The 21,308-nt window shown below is 53.8% G+C and overlaps 2 protein-coding genes across 5 annotated transcripts in view; one reads left to right on the top strand and one right to left on the bottom strand.

Moving 5' to 3' along the window:
- BCL7C (BAF chromatin remodeling complex subunit BCL7C) overlaps nt 1-12,468 on the bottom strand; it is a 41,893-nt gene extending 29,425 nt beyond the window's left edge. The window contains exons 1-6 of one of the 2 annotated variants that reach the window (XM_034988837.1): nt 12,226-12,465; nt 11,627-11,705; nt 11,187-11,295; nt 10,923-11,084; nt 9,213-9,298; nt 8,466-8,661 (exon numbers count right to left, since the gene is read on the bottom strand). In XM_034988837.1, the coding sequence (XP_034844728.1) occupies nt 8,536-8,661; nt 9,213-9,298; nt 10,923-11,084; nt 11,187-11,295; nt 11,627-11,705; nt 12,226-12,317 (654 nt within the window). In that variant the 5' untranslated portion in view covers nt 12,318-12,465 and the 3' untranslated portion in view covers nt 8,466-8,535. Of the gene's footprint in view, nt 1-8,465; nt 8,662-9,212; nt 9,299-10,922; nt 11,085-11,186; nt 11,296-11,626; nt 11,706-12,225 lie in introns of those variants that run through there. The other variant, XM_034988836.1, reaches the window with a different exon arrangement.
- A 2,344-nt stretch (nt 12,469-14,812) lies between these two features.
- CTF1 (cardiotrophin 1) overlaps nt 14,813-21,308 on the top strand; it is a 17,501-nt gene continuing 11,005 nt past the window's right edge. The window contains exons 1-3 of one of the 3 annotated variants that reach the window (XM_034988835.1): nt 14,813-14,971; nt 16,135-16,253; nt 17,964-18,371. In XM_034988835.1, the coding sequence (XP_034844726.1) occupies nt 14,947-14,971; nt 16,135-16,253; nt 17,964-18,371 (552 nt within the window). In that variant the 5' untranslated portion in view covers nt 14,813-14,946. Of the gene's footprint in view, nt 14,972-16,134; nt 16,254-17,963; nt 20,777-21,308 lie in introns of those variants that run through there. The other 2 variants (XM_034988834.1, XM_034988833.1) reach the window with 2 other exon arrangements.

Here is a 21,308-nt window from a genome sequence, read left to right as displayed (position 1 = left end):
CTAGAGAAGCCGGCGGGAAAGCATGCCTTGGCTGTTCCAAAGGAACTTCGAGCTCCTGGGTCTCGGTTTCCTTGACTGTGCAGTGGGGATACCCTGGATTCCAGGGTGCAAGCAACTGGAAGAACCCGACCGTCCTCGGCCAGGCCCCGCATTGCAGCGGGGGAAACCAAGGCCCGGAGGGGCTCAAGCGCCGCCCACGGTCGAACACCGCTAGTCCGGAACTCGGGGACTGGGGCAGGGGGTGGCACGCTGGCGGGGGACCCGGCCTAGATGACCCCGGGATGCCGCCGCAGCGCGCGCCGAGCCTCAGAGGCACAGTCCTCCTCCCTGGCGCCGGCGGCCTACAGAGAAACCGCAACCCGAGGGCTTGGGGCCGGGCCACGCCGTTCCGCCGCCCGCCGCCCTTCCCGAAGCGGCCGCGCGCGCGGGCCGGGAGCCCCGAGCACCCCGCGCCGGAAGTCCGCCGCGGCCGCTCTAGGCCGGGAGCGCGGCGCTCGGTGCCCTTAACCCCTGCGACGCCGCGGCGCGCTCGCCCGCGCTCGGCCGTTTCGGAGGCCCGCGTCCCTCCTTTGTTTCCTCCGCGCTTCACAAAAGGCTGCGAGGGGAGAGGGCCTGCGGATCCCATTCTGCAGACGAGGCCACTGAAGTCACACAGCAGCTGAACCAGAGCCCAGGTGCCCCATTTGGGGCTGTTCCCATTTACCCCAACCGCCTCTCTGGCCTCCCTCACTGTATCTTCAAAATATATACATTAAAACCTCGACTGGGGGGGGGGGGGGCGCCTGGGTGGCTCAGTTGGTTAAGCGGCTGCCTTCGGCTTAGGTCATGATCCTGGGGTCCTGGGATCGAGCCCCATGTCCGGCTCCCTGCTCAGCGGAGAGCCTGCTTCTCCCTCTCCCTCTGCCTGCCACTCTGCCTACTTGTGCTCTCTCTGTCAAATAAATAAAATCTTTTAGAAAAAATCTTTAAAACCTCGACTCGGGTTATTACAGACCACCACGGACTTTGGCTTCCTTGGCACTGCATTTCCTAACTTCCTAGAGTTCCTGCAATCCTACCGGTGATTCTAAAAATTAAAGGTTGGAAATAACTGTTACTTTACAAAAATCTGGTTCACGGGGCGCCTGGGTGGCTCAGTTGGTTAAGCGACTGCCTTCGGCTCAGGTCATGATCCTGGAGTCCCAGGATCGAGTCCCGCATCGGGCTCCCTGCTCGGCAGGGAGTCTGCTTCTCCCTCTGACCCTCCCCCCTCTCATCCTCTCTCTATCTCATTCTCTCTCAGATGAATAAATAAAAACTAAAAAAAAAAAGATTAAAAAAAAAATCTGGTTCACGTACAGCTTCTCAGGTGCTCTGCGCTTGGTTCCCACTGTTCCTGACATGTTCAAAGATGTTTGACCCCCAAAGACGAAGAAAAGATTATTGGCCCCATGTTTCAGATGAGGCAACTTAAGTCCAGGCTGGGAAGTGACTTGCCCAGGATTACACCAGTTAATACAAATCAGTTGAATCTGAAAAGCTCCATTCCTATCCTATCCTGACCATTCACTACACCACAGCTGCCTCTCTGAGCTGATTGGACGAACAAAGGAGGGGCTTGGCAGAAAAGCCATTGCCAACTGAAAATCAATAGACAAAGGTAAGGGAATGGAAAGTAAGTTACTACACTCTGCCCTTGTGCTTGTCCTATGTGTGGGGCCCTGGGGGGCCCACGAGACACAGCCCTGCCTTCACAGATGCGCAGAGACCCAGTCAGCCGATGTGTGGATTCTGTAATTGCGGATCCAATTATGTATGCATTCTGATACTGGGGAAACAACCACAGAATGGGTTTGGTGACCCACTGGACTCACTGCGATAGACCTGAGCTTAGTGAGGTTTGGGGTCGAGCACAGAGCTGAATACTATAGTAGAAATGCAACCGCAAGAGTAGAATTTTGCCAGTGGAGGAAGGGAGATGTGCTTCCCCTTTCCTTCTTATATTCATTTGTCATTGATGAACACCTACTATTTACCAGGCACTACACTATTTACCTAGACCCTAGGAGGACAGAGATGAACATCATAGCCTTATTCTAGCAAGGGAAGTGAGATGTCAAGCAAAAGAGGAAGTACAGTGACTATCCAGTGACCTGACCTAGTTCTTTGAGGGTTAGGGAAGCTTCCTGAAGGAGGTGAAATCTAAGCCAAGGCCTGAAAGAGAAGTCGGCATTGGCCAGGAAGAAAGAAGAGAGGGAGAGAAGAGTTCCCCAGGCAGAGGGAGCAACAACCGCGGGGATGGGGACCAGGCTGGCCAGTCTCAGTGTGTTCGATGACCGTGGGAAAGAGCGGAGAGAGAGGCGGCAGTGGCCAAACTGAGCAAGGTCTTGTCTGCCTTGATGAGGAGTTTGGTGGAAAAACTGCCTGGGCAAAAGCCAGTGTAGAAAGGGCCCCCTGAGGCCCATGTGGCCAGAGGGCAGGAAGTGAGAGGAGTGTATGGAGCAGTGTGAAGACGCTGCGGAGCTGGGGCCTTGGCCTGTAGGCCATGCACGTGGACAAATGGGAGCAGAGGAAGCACTAGGGAGTGGTGGAGATTGCGGTGACCAGAGGACACATGTGTTGTCTCCAAGAGTAGGCAGTGCTCCACAGCCCCTGGGATTTCCATCCTTGGAAGCACTCAGTGTCTCAGACCTTCCACTTTGTCAAAGGTAGCTGTGAGTTGGGGCACCTGGGTGGCTCAGTCGGTTGAGCATTTGGTGGCTTCGGCTCAGGTCATGGTCTCATGGGTTGTGAGACTGAACGCCGTGCTGGGATCCATGCTTAGTGGGGAGTCTGCCTGGGATTCTCTCGATCCCTCTCCCACTGTCCCTCCCCCGTCTCGTGCATGCACACGTGCTCATCTCTCTCTCTCTCTCTCTAAAATAAATACATAAATCTTAAAAAAAAAAAAAGGTAGCTAGGAGTCTAGATTTTTACATGAACTCTTTTGATTTTAAATGTTGGCAACATAAGCAAGCAAATCATATCCATAGGCCAGTGGTTCCCAAACTCTGCAGCCTATCAGCCTCACCTGTGGAGCTCTTAAAACTCCTAATGCCCAAGTCACATCCTAAACCAATTAAAATGTCTGGGGTAGAAGCCGGGCCTCAGAATTCCTCAGGTGGTTCCATTGTGCAGCGAAGTTCAAGACCCACTGCCATAGGTCAGTACATCTTTTGGGTTGCCAGGCAAAGCCATGGGGAGTTGTGGGAAGTTTTCGGGCAGGGAAGAAGCAGATCAGTTTAGAGTTTACAGAAAATCAATCCTTAGGAGGAAGGGAGTATGAGTGTAGTCTGGGGTGAGAAAGGGCCTTGGGCCCTAGGGGCAGTGGTGGGATCCTGCCAGGGCAACCACCCATCCCAGTTTTCCCAGGGTTTCCCAGGAACAGGCCTTGAAATGCTAAAACTGGGAAAGTCCTGGGCAAACCAGGATGCTTGATCACCCTACATCCTGCCCCTGAAGTAGTTCTGTCTCCCTAGATTTCTGGGGGACTGAAGTCATGGACTGACTACATTCTAGAAAGGTCCTGGGGAACAAGCTGTCTGTCTTCCTAGGGTACACTCATCCAGGGCTCTGATCCCCAGGCTTGACAGGCTTGTGCAAGGAGCTAGAAACAAGGAGAGAGGACTTGGACCTATCTGTTCTCCATCTGGCACAGCGTTCCTAGTCAAAGCCAAGTCTATGGGCTATAACCTGGCAATAGAAAGGAGCATACTATTGATCCAAGCAACAGTACAGATGACTCTCAAAAATATTATGCTGAGGGCGCCCGGGTGGCTCAGTTGGTTAAGCGACTGCCTTCAGCTCAGGTCATGATCCTGGAGTCCCGGGATCAAGTCCCGCATCAGGCTCCCTGCTCGGCAGGGAGTCTGCTTCTTCCTCTGACCCTCCTCCCTCTCATGCTCTCTGTCTCTCATTCTCTCTCTCTCAAATAAATAAATAAAATCTTTAAAAATATATATATTATGCTGAGTGAAAAAAAAGCAGATGCAAAGAAGTACATACTGTATAATTCCATGTATATGAAGTTCTAGAACAGGTTAACCTACTCAAAACAAAACCAGAACAGTGATTGCCTCTGGGGAGTTGGGGGTGGAGGGGAGGGAAGGGGCAACAGGAAACTTTTCGGGAGGGATAATGATGTATTTGGTAAGAGCTTGCATTGTGCAGATGTGTGCATTTGTTGGAACTCATCGAATCATACAATTAATACCTGTGCATTTCACTATGTGGATATTTTGTTTCAAGGGAAAAGAAAGACAAACCTGTAAGTAAATACTGGACTCTAGTTAATGACAGGCATGCTCAAGTTCTTAAGAGGGAATTACCCCATTGTCTGCAACTTATTTTGAAATGTATCAAGAAAATAAGCTAGATTGATAGATGGATGGATGAATTAGGAGATGTGATAAACAGATACGGTAAGATGTTATAGAATCTAGGTGGTGGGTATATGGGTATCATCTGTATAATTCTTCCAACTTTGCTGCATGTCTGAAACTTTTTATGATAAAATATCATGGCCGCGGGGGAAACCTAAGTCTGATCATGTGACTCCTCTGCTCGGATCCTTTCCATAGCTCATCTCACCCAGAATAAAAGTCCTGACAATGGCCTCCACGCAGGATGGCCATACATTTTGGTTATCACAGGTTCACCTGTTACCTGGGCATAATTATTAATACATCCTCTTTTATTCTCAAAGTTTGATTGACATATTATGTGCCTGCCGTGCCTATGAGGCCCTACATGACCTGACCTCGCTTCCCACTGCTCTCTCCCTGCCTCCCTCTGCCCGCCTGCCACACTGATCTCATTTCCAGGCACACTCCCCCTCAGGGCCTTTGCACTGGCTATTCTCTTGGCCTGGAATGCTCTTCCTCGAGATATCTGTATGGCTCTCTTCCTCACTCCTTCAAGCTTTTCTTCAAATGTTTCCTCAGTAGGAGGATCTCCCTATTTAAAATTGCAATCTGCTCTTTTCCCATCTCCCTGACTCTATTTTTTTTTTTTAACCAGGTACTTATAACTTCCTACAGATGGTATAATTTATTGAAGGTATACTCCACGAAAGCAAAGATTTTTTCCATTTTGTTTATGCTTTATTCCCGGGGCCTAGAATAGTCCCTAGCAAACAGTTACGTGCACAATAAATACATGTTGCTACGAGTAAAGGAATTCTCCTGCCCTTGTTGAGCGGCAGTCTGGTGCCAAAGACCGAAGCCAACATAGACCATCACAAGGCAACATCTGATGTTCCGTGAAATGGCAGAGGAGGAGGCAGGGGGCGTGACAACAGAAGTCACCAGGAAGCCAAGCTTGGAAAAAAAAAGAATGCATTCCCCCAGATGAAGGGAGGATAAGAGGGGCACTCCTGGCCGAGCAAACAGCATGAGCAAAACCCCACAGGTGAGAAACAGCGAGGTGCGATTATAAGCAGTTCTCAGGGGAGCAGTGCAGGGGTGGGGTGGAAGGGGCAGCGGGCAGTTCCATCCTGCCAGGAAGGAGGACAACGGCAGGGTTTTTGCCCAGGGCAGTATTGATGGGTTTCTGAGACTGCCCAGCTGCTGGGTGGAGAATGGACTGGGGGTGGGCAAGAGTGAAGCGGGAAACCCACCAGGAGGCACCTAGCAAAGAGGAGGGCCCTAAAGAAAGGGGCAGATGGGGGAATTACTCAGGATAGAGACTTGCTCATGGGACTCTGACTTCTGGATGCTCCAATCTGGGCCAACTCTGGGGGATTGAGGGGCCATTTCTGGGTACAGGCGATGGGAGGGACAGGTTGGGAGGGGGAGGAGGAGGCCGAGGGTCTGGGCATCCCAGGGGTCTTTGAGTCTAGAGGGAGGGTGCACCACTTGGATGCAGAGACTTGGGAGCCATTCATTCTAAGAATAGGTGGATCTGGCAAGGAGCGTTCATGAAGAGAAGAGCTAGGCCAGGACAAGAGATATTTAAGGGATCAGGAGGAGGAGAGAGTGACAGAGCAGAAGAGAATGGGGGAGCACCAGAGGCCAGGACCTTGAGAGCCAGGGGTGGAAGAATTTCCAAAAAGAGAGCGTGGACATTGGGAGGGGGTGGGAAGGGGGTTGGTAGGGAGGGCATGGTAAGGTGATGACTGGTGGGGGGGGGGGGGGGGTCGCCAAGGAAGAAGTGGATTTTAAACCAGGTCACAGAGTGGATCACAGAGCCGGAGGGGGCAGGCCTGGGAGTGGGGACAGACTGCTGGGGTCTGGGGCCAAGAGAGGGACAGGAATGGGGGTGACACAAACTTCAGCCTTTCAAGTGTGCTCAGAAATGGACTCTCCTCCCCAGTCTCACCAACAGGCAAGTCTCTGGCCTCTATCCCTACACCCTCATATCCTCATCTGGAAAACGGAATAATAGGAAAATGGCTGCCATTTATTGAGCACTCACTATGTGTCAAGCCAAGGACACTCTCTCCCCACGTACTTTCTCATCTAATCCTCACAACACTCTCACCAGGCTGATGTTAATATTATCCCCAGTTTACAGATGAGAAAACTGAGGCCCAGAGAGGTTAAGTCACTTGGCTCAAGGTCACAAGTGAACGAATGGAGATGCCGGTATTCAAACCCAGAGCCTGTTGTCTGGGCTTTCACACTGTACTACTAACCCATAGAAGGCACTCTGCACTTTACAGAGCACTCACCTCACCTCCTGCGGTGGCTGAGGGGACTAGTGAGAGGACCTCCACACCCAGAAAATGCTGAGATTATTACCACATGTAGTAGGCTGAATAATGGCCCTCTGAAGAGGCCCACGACCTAATCCCCGGAACCTGTGAATGTTATTTTACATGGCAAACGAGATTTTGCAGGTGTGATTATGTTAAGGGTCTTGAGAAGAGTCTCCTGCATCATCCACGTGGGCCCAATGCAGTCCCAGTGTCTTTAGAAGAGGGAGGCAGGGGAGGCAGAGCCAGAGATGTGATGATGGAAGAAAAGACAGAGATTGGAAGAAGCCATGCTGAAGACGGGGAGGGGAGGGGAGTGGTGGGGAAGGGAGGGAGAGGGGCCCAAGTCAAGGAATGTGGGTGGTGTGTAGAAGCTGGGAAAGGCTGGGAAACAGATATTCCCCTACAGCCTCTTGGAGGAACCAGCCCTGCTGATACCTTGACTTTAGCCCAGTAAGACTCATTTTGGACCTCTGGTCTCCAGAACGCAAGATAATGAATTCGTGTTTCTTTAAGTAACTAAGTACCTGTGTGGTAATTTGTTGTAGCAGCAAGAAGAAATGAATGTACCATGTCACTCTACATCTGGCTCCCCGGGCCGGCGCTGGCTCAACTATTACAACTTTAGCTGCTATCGGGAAACAGCCCTACATTTTAAAATAGTTCTTTAAAGTTCCAGTTTGGTCCCTCTGAACCTTTTAACCTTTGTTAAAAATAAAAACAGGGCTAATGCACCTAACTCTACCACTTTGCCAGGCTCAGAGTGCAGGTACCTTCTATTATTTGAAGGTTCCCAAAACCACTAGGGCAGATGAGCCCTAGTTATTGTCCCCATTGCTCAGATGAACAAACTAGGGCTCAGAGAGGGGAAATGGCATGCATAGGGCCACATACCTAGTGAGTAACAGAGCCAGGATTTGAACCAGGACTTCTGACTTCAGATTTACCACACTGAGGTTCCTATCTCACATTCTGCCTCCTCAGAGAAGCCTTCCTGGATAGCCTCAGCACATTCATTTACTCATTCATTCACCGAACAGTTGCTATGACTGCTTTATGCCCAGTGTGACGCTAGATAAGGCTGGGGACCAAGATCGGCCCGCAGGAGCTCAAAAGCTAGTGGACAAGACAGACACACAAATGAGCCATCCCAAACAGCCTGATAAATGCCAAGACAAAGAGGAGGAGATATAGCAGGTGATGGAAGCCCGAAAGAAAGGAAACTGATTGAGCCAGGGGTCAAGGAAGACTTCCTGGAGGAGGTGGTGATTGAGGGGAGGACAAGTAAGACTCAGCCAGAAGTGTGGGCAGGGGTTCCAGTGGAGGAATGGCTAAGCAGAGGCAGGGGGTACAATGTTGTAGCTTCTTGAGGGTGAGGAACGGGTTAGGTCAGACCCCAAAGTCCCTCTGAGCCTCTGCGTTCCTGTGTATGAACGGGAATCATGCGCAACTGCCCAGAGCTTGGGTAACTGCTGGGCCCAGGGGAGGGCTGAACAGGAAGAAGAGGGGTCCTGGGATTCCCAGAGGAGGGCTGAGGGTCAGGAAGGGTCAAAGGTAAGGGGACAGGGCAGGGTGGAGGGAGTTTGGGGAGGCAGGGTCCTGGCTCAAGCTCCCATTCTATGTCTGACTCATGGTATGACTATAGGAAGGTCCCCTTAGAGCCTCAGTGACTCCATCTGAGAAATGGAGCATGAGACAAAACTGTCTCCAAAGACCCTCCCCAGCCCTGACGGGGAAATGACATGACACAAAATTACAAAAGGGTCTTTATTTGTAAAAAGCCAAAGGGGCCCTTGGGGCGACAGGACAGGCAGGCCAGCTTCTCAGGGGTCAGGGGCATTTGGGCAGATGCGCTTGAGTGGGGGGGCGCCCTCCGAGTCCTCTGTGTCACCCTGGGCTGCCTCGGGGACAGGTGGCACTGGCTCAAAGACGGGGTAAGCTTCAGGGGCCTGGAGAGGAAGGGCGGACAGGCATGAGCTCCACCCAAACCCAGGAGTGCAGCCTCCTAGCCTCTGCCTTCTCCAATGCCTCCACTCCACTCCCCTTCTGGACCTAGGAGTCTGGTCGGGGACCCAGGAAGCAGATTAAGTAGGGCACCAGAAACAACAACAACACCGTTTTGGGAAAAGAAGGTGATACTTGATATTTCTGGAAAATGCATCAAGGTAGTCCTTGTGGGAAAAGTCAGAAGTTGTAGGGGACTGACTCTCTTAAGCTAATTTGATAGTTTAGGACTAAAATAAAACAAAATACTTGGAGGAGCACCACGATCTTTTCAGGCTTTTAATGATCTTAAATCCGCCCCAATCCAGCCCACAGGACTTTGTCTTAAAACACCCTTTCCTTTTCCGTCCCAAGAACCCAGCCTCTGAGACTTGAGCTGTGCCTGAGGTCTACATTTCCTGCCTGGACCTCAGGAGTGCAGCCCCCTAGCCGTTAGCTGCCCCAGAGCCCCCACTGCCTTAGAGACCCGGGAGTCCAGCCTTCTGGCCTCTCTCACCTCAGCCTCCAGCAATTCTGGAACAGGCTCCTCCTTGGTCAGCATTGGGGGTTCATCAGTGCTGCCCGCGGTTATGCCCCCAGGATCTGGAACATCAAGTTAACAGACATGCCCTGAGCGGCTGCTCTGTGCCACAGCACAGGCCCAGGCTGGGGGACACTGAGGAGGGAACTGGGAACCTGGCAGCAAGCCAGGAAGAAGCCACAGGAAGGACGTGGAAGTGGGATCTTGACAGGTGAGTAGGATTTGATCAGGGAGACAAAGGGGGCACATTTTAGGCACACAGAACATATGTTCAGTGAGTACAGATTCTGGGACTGGACTCCCTGGGTTCAAATCCTGACCTTGGGCATGTGACTTAATTCCCCTGGGCCTCAGTTAACCCATCTGTAAAGTGGGGATAATGATAAATAATCACCACGCGAGACTGTGGTGAGGATGAAATGAGATGATACAGGTAAAGCCCTTAGTACAGTGTTTGGCCCATAGTAAGTGCTCAATAAAGGCCTGTTTTTTTTTTTTTTTTTTTAAAGATTTTATTTATTTATTTGAGAGAGAATGAGAGAGAGCATGAGAGGGAGGAGGGTCAGAGGGAGAAGCAGACTCCCTGCTAAGCAGGGAGCCCGATGCGGGACTCTATCCCGGGACTCCAGGATCATGACCTGAGCCGAAGGCAGTCGCTTAACCAACTGAGCCACCCAGGCGCCCCCAGGCCTGTTGTTTTTATATTAGGAAAGGTACACCAGTGCGTGGCACCATCTGGACACAGCCCATAGGCCCAGGTCATGGTATTCTTGGAAAGGAACAACGAGACCAGCAGGGGTAGTTCACAAAGGGCCCAAAGTACCAAGTGGAGGAGTCAAAGGCCATAGGGAGCCATTGAAGGCTGTGAAGCACAAACATGAGCCTGCCAAATTTGTGCTTTAGACAAAATTGCTCTGGCAGCTGGTCGAGGTGACCAGGGGAGAGGAGACCTATAGGAGGCTGGAGCCGGGGGGGGGGGGGGGGTAAGAGATGACTCTTACAGGAAGGTAGACACATTTGGGAGGTAGTTCTGACCAGGCAGGGGATTGACTACATGGAACAAAGAGGAGCCGAGGAGGAATTATGCCCAAGATGCTGGTGCACTGGCTATGTGAGCTTGGGAGACTTAATTCTCTGGGTTTCAGCTTCTCATCCACGTATGAGGATCATAACCCTCGCAGGGTTATAGTGAGGATTAAATGAGCTAAAACATGTTCAGTGCTTAGAAGGAGATCTGGCACACAGAGCTCAATAAGTCTTAGCTGTTATTTTCACTTATTAATCACCCTCAGGAATATCACTATTATTTACTCCTCAACAAATATTTATTGAGCACATTCTATGTGTCCCATGTTGTTCTGAGCATTCAGTAATGAACAAGAGTAACGTGGGCCCAAGGTTCAGGAAGCTGACATGAGGTGGGAGCAGGGGAAGAAATCTGAGTAGTAAAAAATAAAATTTACATGAAAATCTCAGACGGTGATGAGTTATCTAAAGACCCAAAGAAGCCGGCCGAATGAGACAGCCAGTCACTGGAGGTAGGATGGTGACTTTCTGCAGGAGTCAGGGAAGGCCTCTGGGAGGGAAGAACACAGGAGGAGAGCACGTGCAGGTAGGGGTAAGCTGATGGCTTCAACTTTGCAGAAGACTCAGAGGACAGGGCTGCAGGGAGTCACCTAGTCCTACCTCTCTCTTGGCCCAGCCGTGGGGGCTGAGCATCCTCTGGGACCCCTTCTGGTGGTCCAGCAGGTGACACAGGGCGGCTGGGCTGGGGGGTGCCCCCAGGGCTGGGCTCGGTGCCCTTTTGCAGAGAGCCTTCCGAATGGAAACTCTGGTTACTGTTCTCATCTGTGGGAGCAAAAGCCAAGAGGTTTGGGCCTGAAGGTCTCAATCCCCTCCTTCAATCCCCCAGCCCACACCGCCCCCCGAAATCCCAGGATCCCTACATACCATTGAGATCCAGCAGGATGAGAGGGCCACCCCCTCGGGGACTGGCGCCCCTGCCCCGTCGCTCCCGACCTCGGGATCTCTCTGCCCCGCCACCTGCCCTCCGTCGCTCCTGGGGGTTCGAGGGGTAAGGGTCAGGGACAGTTTTCCAGTTAGTGCTTGCAAAGCCCCCACTGTACAAATAAGGAAACCGAGGCACAGAGAAGCAAAAGGCCCTGCATGAGGTGACAGAGGCTGGCACCACACCATTGGGTTAGGTCTTGAACTCTGGGGTCTGAAGCAAGAAAAAGGGAGAAGGGGGTGGAGTTGCTAATAATTGTTAACATCTGTCTCGGCTGCGGCATTTGAGGTCTCACAGTGGGACTGGAGGTGGAGGCCAGTGTTGGGAGGGGCTCGCCTGGGGTCGCACAGATGAAAGGCTTGGTGTGGGAGAGTTTGCTCACCTCCTCCTGGGGGTCCACCACTGGCACCCACTTGAAGATACGAAGGGAAGTGTCGCCCACAGTCACCCAGCGCTTCTCCCTGTGGGAGGGTGGGGGGGACTGGGTCAGAGTTCTGAGGAGAGAACCCCCCCAGCAGCTGAACCCATCTGGGGAGACCTGTCGAAGTGGGGGTGGTGCGGTTTTGCTAATGGGGCATATAGTTAGAAGGAGAAAGAGAGTCCTGCAGACCCCAGGCCATACACAGGGGTGCCTCTGGGGAGAGAGTACGGCTTGGGGCCATGGCTCTGCAGACCCCTGGGGTATACAAGGGAGCAAGGCTGAGGGCCCGGCAGGGAACCACAGCGAAGAAGATCCTGGGCATACTTGAAGGAGGAGTGTCAAAGCTTTAGGGGGCGGGGCCTAAATGAGCGTACGGCTTGGGAACACGCTTTGTAGACCCTAGGGTGTAACCAGAACGGGGACAGAGCCCTGCAGCTCCAGGGCGCAGCTGGGGGGCACACCTAACACCTGGGGGCCACGGCTGGCGAAGGGAGGGTAGACGCATTTGGGAGAGAGTGGTCCCGCCAGGTCCCATCCCTGGCCCCCCGGGCAGCGCTCACCATCTCCGGACCTTCTCGATGGTCGCCATCACCTTCTTGATGTCATCCTTGGCCCGGCTCCGGGTCTCGGCCCGCACGGTCCGGCCGGCCATGCTGGCGGGACTGGGGCCGAGGCCGAGCCCGCGGCTGGGCCGCCTCCCGTCCGGCGGGCTCAGGCTCGGCGCCAGAGCCGGGCGCCGCTGTCTCGGCCTGCCGTCCCTCCGGGAGTTGGCCGCGCCCTCCCTCGCTCCCCAACGCCTCCGCGAGTCCCCGCCCCGTTTCCTGCTGCCGCGCCCCGCCCCGGCCCGTCCCCGGAGCGGCCCGGCGGCGCGGGCGGCCAGAGCCCTTGCCTGGAAGCCGGCCAGCCCCGCCCCGCCCGGGCCCGCCCCCTCGGGGCGCCCCGACGCGCAGCGCCCCCTACCCGCCGCCAAGAGGGAGGGTTGGGGACAGCTTGGCGCCAGGACTCGCGCGGCTGGGCTGAGGAGGTGCGTTCAGACCACGTGGGCACGGGGAGGGGGAGGGGGCGCGAGAGGGTCACTGTCCCGGCCCGCGTCCTCTGCGCGGGGGCGGGGGGCGGGGGGCGGCCCCGAATGCTGTGTGCAGGGTGTGTGTCCAGCCTCCCCTGGCTGTCACTCCCGCACTGTCCAGGTCTTCCTCCAGCCATTCATTCAGCGGTCTATTCACTGAGTGCCCATGACGGGCCAGACGCCGCAAATATGAGTAAGTCTCCACCCACCAGAATGGCTAAAATGAGAACGACAGACCATATCAAGTGGAGACAAAGAAGTAGAGTAACTAGACCTCTCATGTCTCTGGGGGAGTGGAAATGGGTAGAGACGCTTTGGAAAACTGGCAGTGTTCTAGAGAAGCTGAACTCACACGACCCAGCAATGCTACTCCTAGGTCATTAACAGCCAACAGAAGTGCGTGGGTATGAGCACCAAGAGATGTGTACTGGAATGTTCATAGCACTGTCCATAGCAGCCTCAAATTGGAAACAGCCCATCAAGAGCAGAGTGGAACTGAACTGTAGCCTGTTCATACAGTGCACAGAGCAGAGTGATGTCCTGCTACAGCCCACAACAGGGACATGTCTCATGAAAGAAATCAGATACAACAGTACACACTGTGTGATTCCTGTTACATGAAGTTCAAAAGAGACAACACTAATTTGTGGTGTGAGAAGTCAGGATAGTGGTCACCCTTGGGAGAGGCTACAAGGGAGCCCCTGGACGGCTCGCGTTCAGTTTCTTAATCTGGTGATCGGGTGCTGGTCCCCCGGCCCCCAGTATATTTACTTTGAATAGTCATCAAATTGCACACTTTTCCCTATGTATATTATACTTCAATTAAAAGTTTACGTAAAATGAGTGTGTTTTGGTTGAGTTTATTTGAATCTGTGTTTGCTGGCAGATATGACATGTGTTACTATGTGTGTTTCACGGGCTTGGCTCTTGGCCCTGCGTGTTTTGGTGTGATTATGTCCAGAGGGGTTAAGGTATAGGAGGGGGATTATGACCAAATTTCTGGAGCCAAACTGCCCCTGGGAAAATCCCAGCTCTTCTTGTCCAGTGACCTTGGACAACTCACTTATCTCTATTCCCTCAACTATAACATGAAAGTAAGTTAATATGTAACTCCTGGAACAATGCCTTGCACATAGTAAATGCCCAATACATATTCACCGTTAGTAGGTGTGTGATTGTGGTCCCTACCAACAACAGTCTGACTTCAAGGGCATCTCCTATGCTCTCTGTCAGTTAATACCGTCCTTTATTCTGGCAGTTGTCTGCTCATGGTAATATCCTCATGGAAGGAACACAGGCCTCCTTCCCAGTCCCTTCACTCACAAACCCCATTACCTGCTGTTGGTTATGGTCGCCTCCATCAGACTGTGAGCTCCTCAGGGGGCCAGGGCCAGAGACCCAAGTATGGATGGTCTCTGGGTCCCAGAGCCCAGGACAAGTAGGTGCTTGGCAATCACTTACGCGTATTAAGTGCGTGCAGACCTTTCATCGTTTATCTGCACCAGGTCAGTGGGGTTGACATGTCGGTATGACCCCCCTGTACCTGACTCTGAAGCTTGTTCCCGGGTGAGAATGAAGGTCTACATGCAGTAGATCAGAGGGGTTCTCGTACTGGGCCTGGTAAGGTGAAGTGAGCGGCTGTTGTCTACTCCCCGTCTAGTAGGTGTGCCGAGAGAGGGCAAGCAGAAAGTATCTAAGATAGGCCAGGAGGTATTTGTCTGGGCAGGTGTGGCCTAAGCCTGAGGGCCCTCAGAGAGGCCTCTCTCGCACCCAGCTTCCCCCTTCCCCCCCAGACAGGAGGGAGGACCAGCACATTCCTGTCTTGCCCGCTCCACCCTCTCTTATCCACCGCGCCCCACTCCCAGCTTTCTCCGAAAAGAAGCTCGCTCACCAAGCCCTCGCCTGAGCCTCCTCCTCCCAGCGGTACCAGGGCTGCTTCCCAGGCCCCGGCACACCCAACCTCAAGGTTTTGAGCCCACCACGCAGACAACCTGCCAACCCCCCTCAGGCCCCTTTCCTGACTGGGCCGCGCAAGTAAGGAGCTGAGCTCAGAGCCAAGGAATCCAGCCTGGGGCGGGCGGCGGGGGTTGGGGGGGAATTGTTTGGGGTCTGAGCCCTGATTGGCTGCGCCTGGGCCACGCCCCTGGCCCTTTCCCCCTCTTCCCCCCCCTCGGAAGGGGGGCGTGTAGGCAACCGGGATCAGCCAGGGGCCAGCATGAGCCGGAGGGAGGGAAGTCTGGGTAAGGGGCTGAAGGGCTGGATGTCGAATGCCTGAGGGGAGCAGGGGTCAGAAGGGCTGGAAGCTGGGGTCTGGGTCCCCACCACCCCCGGGTCCGGGAAGGGAGCGGCCTGAGCTGGGGAGAGCAGGGCCCGGGTGTCAGGTAACGAGCGGGTGAGCTGTGGGTGAGCTGTGGAAAGGGACAAGCGCCAGAGTTTAGCGGAGGCCTGGGCTGTGACTTCAGGGACCTGGGCTCAGGGTTTAGATCACAGGTTCGAGTACACCCTGGGGGAGAGGACTGGGGTCGCAGCTGGGGCTGGACGCCTGAATCCTCTGAGTATTGACAAAGAATCAGAACTGGGGACCAGAGGGAGGGATAGAGTTAGGGAAGGAAGTCTTTGGGCCTCAGGAGCTAATGAGTGACAACAGGAGACGAAAGTCGAGGCTGTTAAGGATAGAGACAAGCGGTGGGAAACTCTGGCGCGGGGAAGGGGGGGCGGGGCGGGAGTTGCCGCGCCGGGACTACATTCCCCAGCATACCTTGGCACGTGCGCTGGCATCTCGGGAAATGTAGTCGTCCTTCCGGGGCTCCACCCCCTAGCTTGCGCTAGGAAAGGTTAGTCATTGATGCTGCAGGTGTCCAGTCCAGCGTCTTGCACAGACTGTCCATCAGTTTCCCAATCTGTAGAATGGGTTTAAAGGAGCATTTCGTTTTGAAGTTCTGTGCTTCAGTGATGTTAAATTTCACCAACAATCAGTGATGTACGGGGTTATATGAAATCTTCCCTCAAAGGGTTCCCAGGCTAAGGCCGGTTTACACAGATAAAAGAGCTGTTGAAAAAACAACCTTGGGAGTATGAACAAATGGCCTTAAGTAAAAGGAAAAGGTTAATTTAAGGAAGAGGAGAATCCGGACGCCACACTGAGGAGGCAATATTTGAATTTGGCTTTAATAGGATTAAACAGTGATTTGGGGTCAGGGAATACATTTCAGGTGGGACAACTGTTTGGCAAATGTCCGGTGCCTCGTTTACCATCAGTTGGAATGGGACAGAGGCTGCCTGGCTTAAAAGTTAGAGAATTCAGAGCAGAACTGTGGATTCAGGAAGGAAGAGCCAGCCTGGAAGCAGTAGTCAAGGAGCAGCGGTCTGGGCTGCCCTCATTCCTCCCCCTTTTTCCCACCAGAAGATCCACAGGCTGACTCCTCAGTCTCACCCCTTCCCCACTTGGAGGCCAAGATCCGTCAGACACACAGCCTTGCCCGCCTCCTCACCAAATATGCTGAGCAGCTGCTCCAGGAATATGTGAGTGGGAATGGGGGTGGGGGTGCCAGAGGCCTGAGGAACGGGGAAGTACAGATCACAGAGGTTCCTGACCACCCATTTTTCCGACCTCATTTCCCAGATACAGAAATTGGAGCAAACCGGAGGACTCTCCCTGTTTTCCAAATGCCCCTCTGTCTGCCTCAGCTTGGAGGTTCCCCCCACAGTGCATTAAGACAGAGGCTGAGGGGCGCCTGGGTGGCTCAGTCGTTAAGCGTCTGCCTTCGGCTCGGGTCTTGATCCCAGGGTCCTGGTCGAGCCCCGCATCCGGCTCCCTGCTCAGCGGGGAGCCTGCTTCTCCCTCTCCCACTCCCCCTGTTTGTGTTCCCTCTCTGTCTCTCTCTCTCTCTGTCAAATAAATAAATAAAATCTTAAAAAAAAAAAAAGACAGAGGCTGAGAGAGTGAAAAGAATTCTGATCTGGGAGTCAGGAAACCTAGGTTCCAGGCTCTCTGTGGTCTTGTCACCTCACCTCCAAGGGCCTTGGTCTCCCCAGCTATAAAAGGAGACAGTTTGACAAGATGAGTTGTGAACTCTTCTACCTATGCTATGCAGAGAGACCGAAAAGGGTTTCAATCTGGGGCAAAAATTCCAGCCCAAGAGGGGACTTTAACAGAGGAGGGGAATCTGCTAATATCTTTGGTTGGGCATAGGGCCCTGCCCAAGGAAGGAGGATATTTCCATCAGTTACTCTAGTGTAATGGAAGGAGGGTATAGGCCTGCTAACTTGCTGTGACCTTGGGCACTGATTGTAATATGAAAAAATAATGATGTAACAATTATGCAAGTGGGGTAATAGAAAGAACTAGCTTTGTAGTGCTATGAACTTGGGTTTCAAAATCCAGCTCTGTCCTTTCCTAGGTGGATGACCTAGGGCAAGTCAGTTTACCTCGTCAGCCTCCATATCCTCATTTGTAAAAATCATCATCATAATCATCATACCCATTTGGAAAGATTAGGAATAATGTATTTAAAGCAGCAAACAGTGCCTGAACCAGAGACAAGATGTTAGCAAAGGATAAATGGTATTGTTGTAGCCTTTTTACAAATTACAAATCTCCTTTAATTTCTTCGTTCATATAACAGTTATTCATTGAGCCCCTGCTGTGTGCCAGACGGGTGCAGAGGTGGTGGAGGATGGGGGGAGAGAGTGAAACAGACCAGGTTTCTGCAGTATCTGTGTGCTTCTCAGGCTGGGGAGCCGATCCCCCATTTTACAGATGAGAAGCCTGAGACTTAGAGAAGGGAAATGGTTTTGCATGAAACTGCACAGCTAGCAAGTGGTGGAGACTGGATCGGCACCCCGCTCTGTAGGATAGCATTAATAAAATCGCTGAGATTTATTGTGCCCGTTCCGTGGGCCAGGATTTGCCTGAACCATTTTAACATGCTCATAACTACTCTTACGAAGTTGATCCTGTTGTCTGCGTTTGAGAGACGAGGAAACAGGCGCTGGTGTAAAGCCCGCTTTGTGTGTGTATGTGTGTGTGTGTGTGTGTTGTAGTATCTCCAACGCAACAGCTGTGTTGGGAGGAATGCGTCATCTGCGAGGGGGTAAACTGAGGCCCTAGAGAGCGGAGGAGAGCGGGGAGTGGAGGCGTTCCGTCGCGCCTCGCGGGCCCCCCTTTCGCGCCCCCCGCCCCGCCCCGCCCCGCCCCGCCCCGCCCCGCCCCTGACTGCCGTGTCTCCGCAGGTGCAGCACCAGGGAGAGCCCTTCGGGCTGCCGGGCTTCTCGCCCCCGCGGCTGCCGGTGGCCGGCCTGAGCGCCCCGGCAGCGGGCCACGCGGGCCTGCCCGCCCCCGAGCGGCTGCGGCTGGACGCGGCGGCGCTCAGCGCGCTGCCGCCGCTGCTCGACGTGGTGCGGCGCCACCAGGCCGAGCTGAACCCGCGCGCGCCGCGCCTGCTGCGGCGCCTGGAGGACGCGGCGCGCCAGGCCCGGGCCCTGGGCGCCGCGGTGGAGGCCGTGCTGGCCGCGCTGGGCGCCGAGACCCGCGGGCCCCCGGCCGAGCCGGCCGCCGCCGCTTCTGCCGCCGCCGCCGCCGCGGGCGTCTTCCCTGCCAAGGTGCTGGGGCTCCGCGTGTGCGGCCTCTACCGCGAGTGGGTGAGCCGAACCGAGGGCGACCTGGGCCAGCTGGTGCCCGGGGGCCCGGCCTGAGCGCGGGGCGCGGGGCCGCAGCTCGCTCGGCGTCCGTCTTCGTCTCTCAGTCGGGGCCTCGGGAGCTCCGACCGTCTGCGTCTCTCTCCTGCCTCTGTCGTCTCTCTTTGCTTTGTATGCTCTCCGCGCCTCCCTGCCGGACCTCCGTGTGTTCGTGACTTCCCGTGTCCATCCTTTCTTGCTTCGCCCCGCTTCTTCTCCACCGCTTGGGCCTGCCTCCGTCTCTCTTCGGTCTCCCCCTTCACCCATCTCTGGGGGGCCTCTTTGTCTCCCCCTTTCTCCATCTCTTGGCTCTCCTTGGCCCCATGTGAGCATGTGTACCTCTCAGCCTCATCTCAAGGAGGGGACGCCTCATCAACTCTGGCCTTCCCTGGCCAGGGAGGTGCCTGCTAGCCCGGTGGGAGGACCACCGCAGACAGATTGCAGCCACCTTCCCACAGCGTCACTCCCCCTGCTGCGCTCTCCCTCCCGCATCCCGGCCCTTTGGGTGGGCCCTGCTTGCTTCTCCCTTGGATGTCCTTCCCCTCCTTCACCTCCTCTGCTCTGTCCCTGCACCTCCCCTCTCCCCAAGCCAGGTCTATGGAGAGAAAAGATCAACAACACCTTAAAAGAGTTTATTTCTGAGAATAAATTAATTTTTTGTAAATAAAATGTTTAAAAATAAAAAGAACACTAGAGTTACCGGTATATATAGTTGTTGAAAATGGGGAGACACCTTTGAGGAGAATAGAATCCTTGGGGCACAGCCTGGTCCCCCAGACAGACCCAAAGGCCACAGTATAAATAGGAGAGTCACAAATGCCCCCAGGCCAGGGATAACATCAGTCACTCTAGAACAGGAAGTGGATGTGCCCCGAGCTGGAAACATCTACAGGAGTCTTCCTTACTTTTTTCAACTGGACTTCCATTGATCGGGAAGTGAAGTCCCTCAAGATGGAAAGTTGGAACAGTGGCCCTAGTCAGGGAGGTAGGCTAGGGGAGGCAATGAACTCCAGCAAGAAGGGAGGCCTCTCTGCTCAGAAAGCCCATAGCTTCCCACAGGAAGTGAGGTAGAGACAAGAAGGCAGCCCCTCGACCTCCCCAAACTTACAGGAAGAGGAAGGTCTCAGGGAGAGCCCAGGAAAGAGACCAGCTGTCCTCTCCCTGCAGAGTGGGAAGTAAAGCCTCTTCAAAAAGGCACTTCTTTCCACCCAGGATGTGGGCAGCCAGGACCACTGGCTTGAGACTCCACGAAATGATACCTGTAGAGTCCCACCCAGATCTGGAAGGGAGGCCATAGGACCTAGGCAGGAAAGGCCCAGGCAACAGGGACTTGGGGCCTGGTTCCTAGGAAATATTCCCAAATATACACGCCCTGTCGGCTAGACAAGACGTGTCTCCTTTCTAGCCAAGAAGCAAGGGAGAAAAGAGTCCATTGGGAAAGAAGTGTTGCAGCCTCTGACAGGATGTCCTGCCTCCTCTATCCGGGATATTTGGCCTTGAGCAGAGCCAAGTCCCTCACAGCTCGGTCTGTCCAGTGGCCATATTCCCGGGTCACTACATAGCCTCGACATTTCCTCTCAAAGGCTGAGGCTCCGAAGGGGACAACGCCGAGAGTGTCCTCCTCTGGGGGGATGGGCAGGCCCAGAGCAGTCATGATTGCAGCCATGTTGCCCAGCAGGCCTTGGGCCCTGAGTCTTGCAGCCCCGAGCTGGGCCAGCAGCATAGGACTGCCAGGGTTCAGGTCTCTCTGGTCATCCCCCACGAGCTGGAGGTGCTGGGTCAAGGCCAGGAAGGCCCCCTGGGCATGGCTCAGCCGCTCCCCATCATCCAGGGCATGCCAGGTCTTGAAGGAGATGACAGCAGGAGGCAGGCTGCTGAGCTGAAGCTCAGGGGCTGAGAAGCCGGGGTCACTGAAGGGGCTGCCCTGGTACTGGAGCTGCATGAGAGACAGAGACAGACGGGAGTGCAGGGACTAAAGTGGTCCCCCGGGGCTCCCCCGACTTCACATCTGACATCTTCCCAGGGGAAGTTGGTGGGCATCTCCTAGCACAGAGCCTCGCAGTTTCATGTACAAGTTGTACAACTTTGAATCGCAGCTTCAGTAATTGCCAGTCGTCAGTATTCTCGTGCAAATGATAAGTAATATATAGAAAGCACTTAGCACAGCTCCTGGTGTACAATAAGGGCGTAATAAGCCACTGTTTATAATATCTTAATATCATGACACTGTGATTATATTATTTATTATACTATTTTCAGTCTAAATAATTGACAATGTAGTTAGAGTCTATATGGTTCTTTCTTATTCATAGCATTTAGTTGTTTGTGCTTATTTTATTAGAATCATTAATAAATAATTGTTAACATTATTAAATTTAGTTGAGTGCCTTCTCCATTAAAGTTCTCGCCTCCACAAACCTAGACCCACTGAATCTTGGTGCATACTGATAAATCCCCAAATTGATAGACCTCCTAGTCCTACATCCCTAGTTCACAGGTGAAGAAACTGAGGCTTAGGGTGCCCAAAGCTACCCAGGGAATGGTGGCAACTATGGGACTAGAAACTAGATTTAGTAACTTCACATGGACCTGGAATATAGTACAGTAAGAGGAGTCACAAACCCTGGCTAGGGGCCAGGCGGATCGTGTAACTTGGGGAAGAAGGCAGAACTAAGATGGGGTGAGGGGCTAGGAGGGCCCCTGTGCCTGGTTGAGACAGGCAGCCACGTTCAAAATTTGAACAAGTATTTCATGGCCCGAACAGAAAACATCTGTGGGTCAGATTCAGCCAGGAGACTGCTAGTTTGAGCTTCTAGACGGGGGGGGGGGGGGGGGGGGGGGGGGTCGAAAAGCAGAGGCAGAGAAGAAAGGCCGCCCTGGGTTTTTTGTGTTGTGCTTTTG

This window comes from Mirounga leonina, unplaced genomic scaffold (genome assembly GCF_011800145.1).
Source record: "Mirounga leonina isolate KUSES-001 unplaced genomic scaffold, KU_Mleo_1.0 Mir_454, whole genome shotgun sequence".
NCBI classification, from domain to species: Eukaryota; Metazoa; Chordata; class Mammalia; order Carnivora; family Phocidae; genus Mirounga; species Mirounga leonina.
Note: the sequence above shows the minus strand (reverse complement) of the source record. Positions and strands in the feature narration are given on the sequence as shown.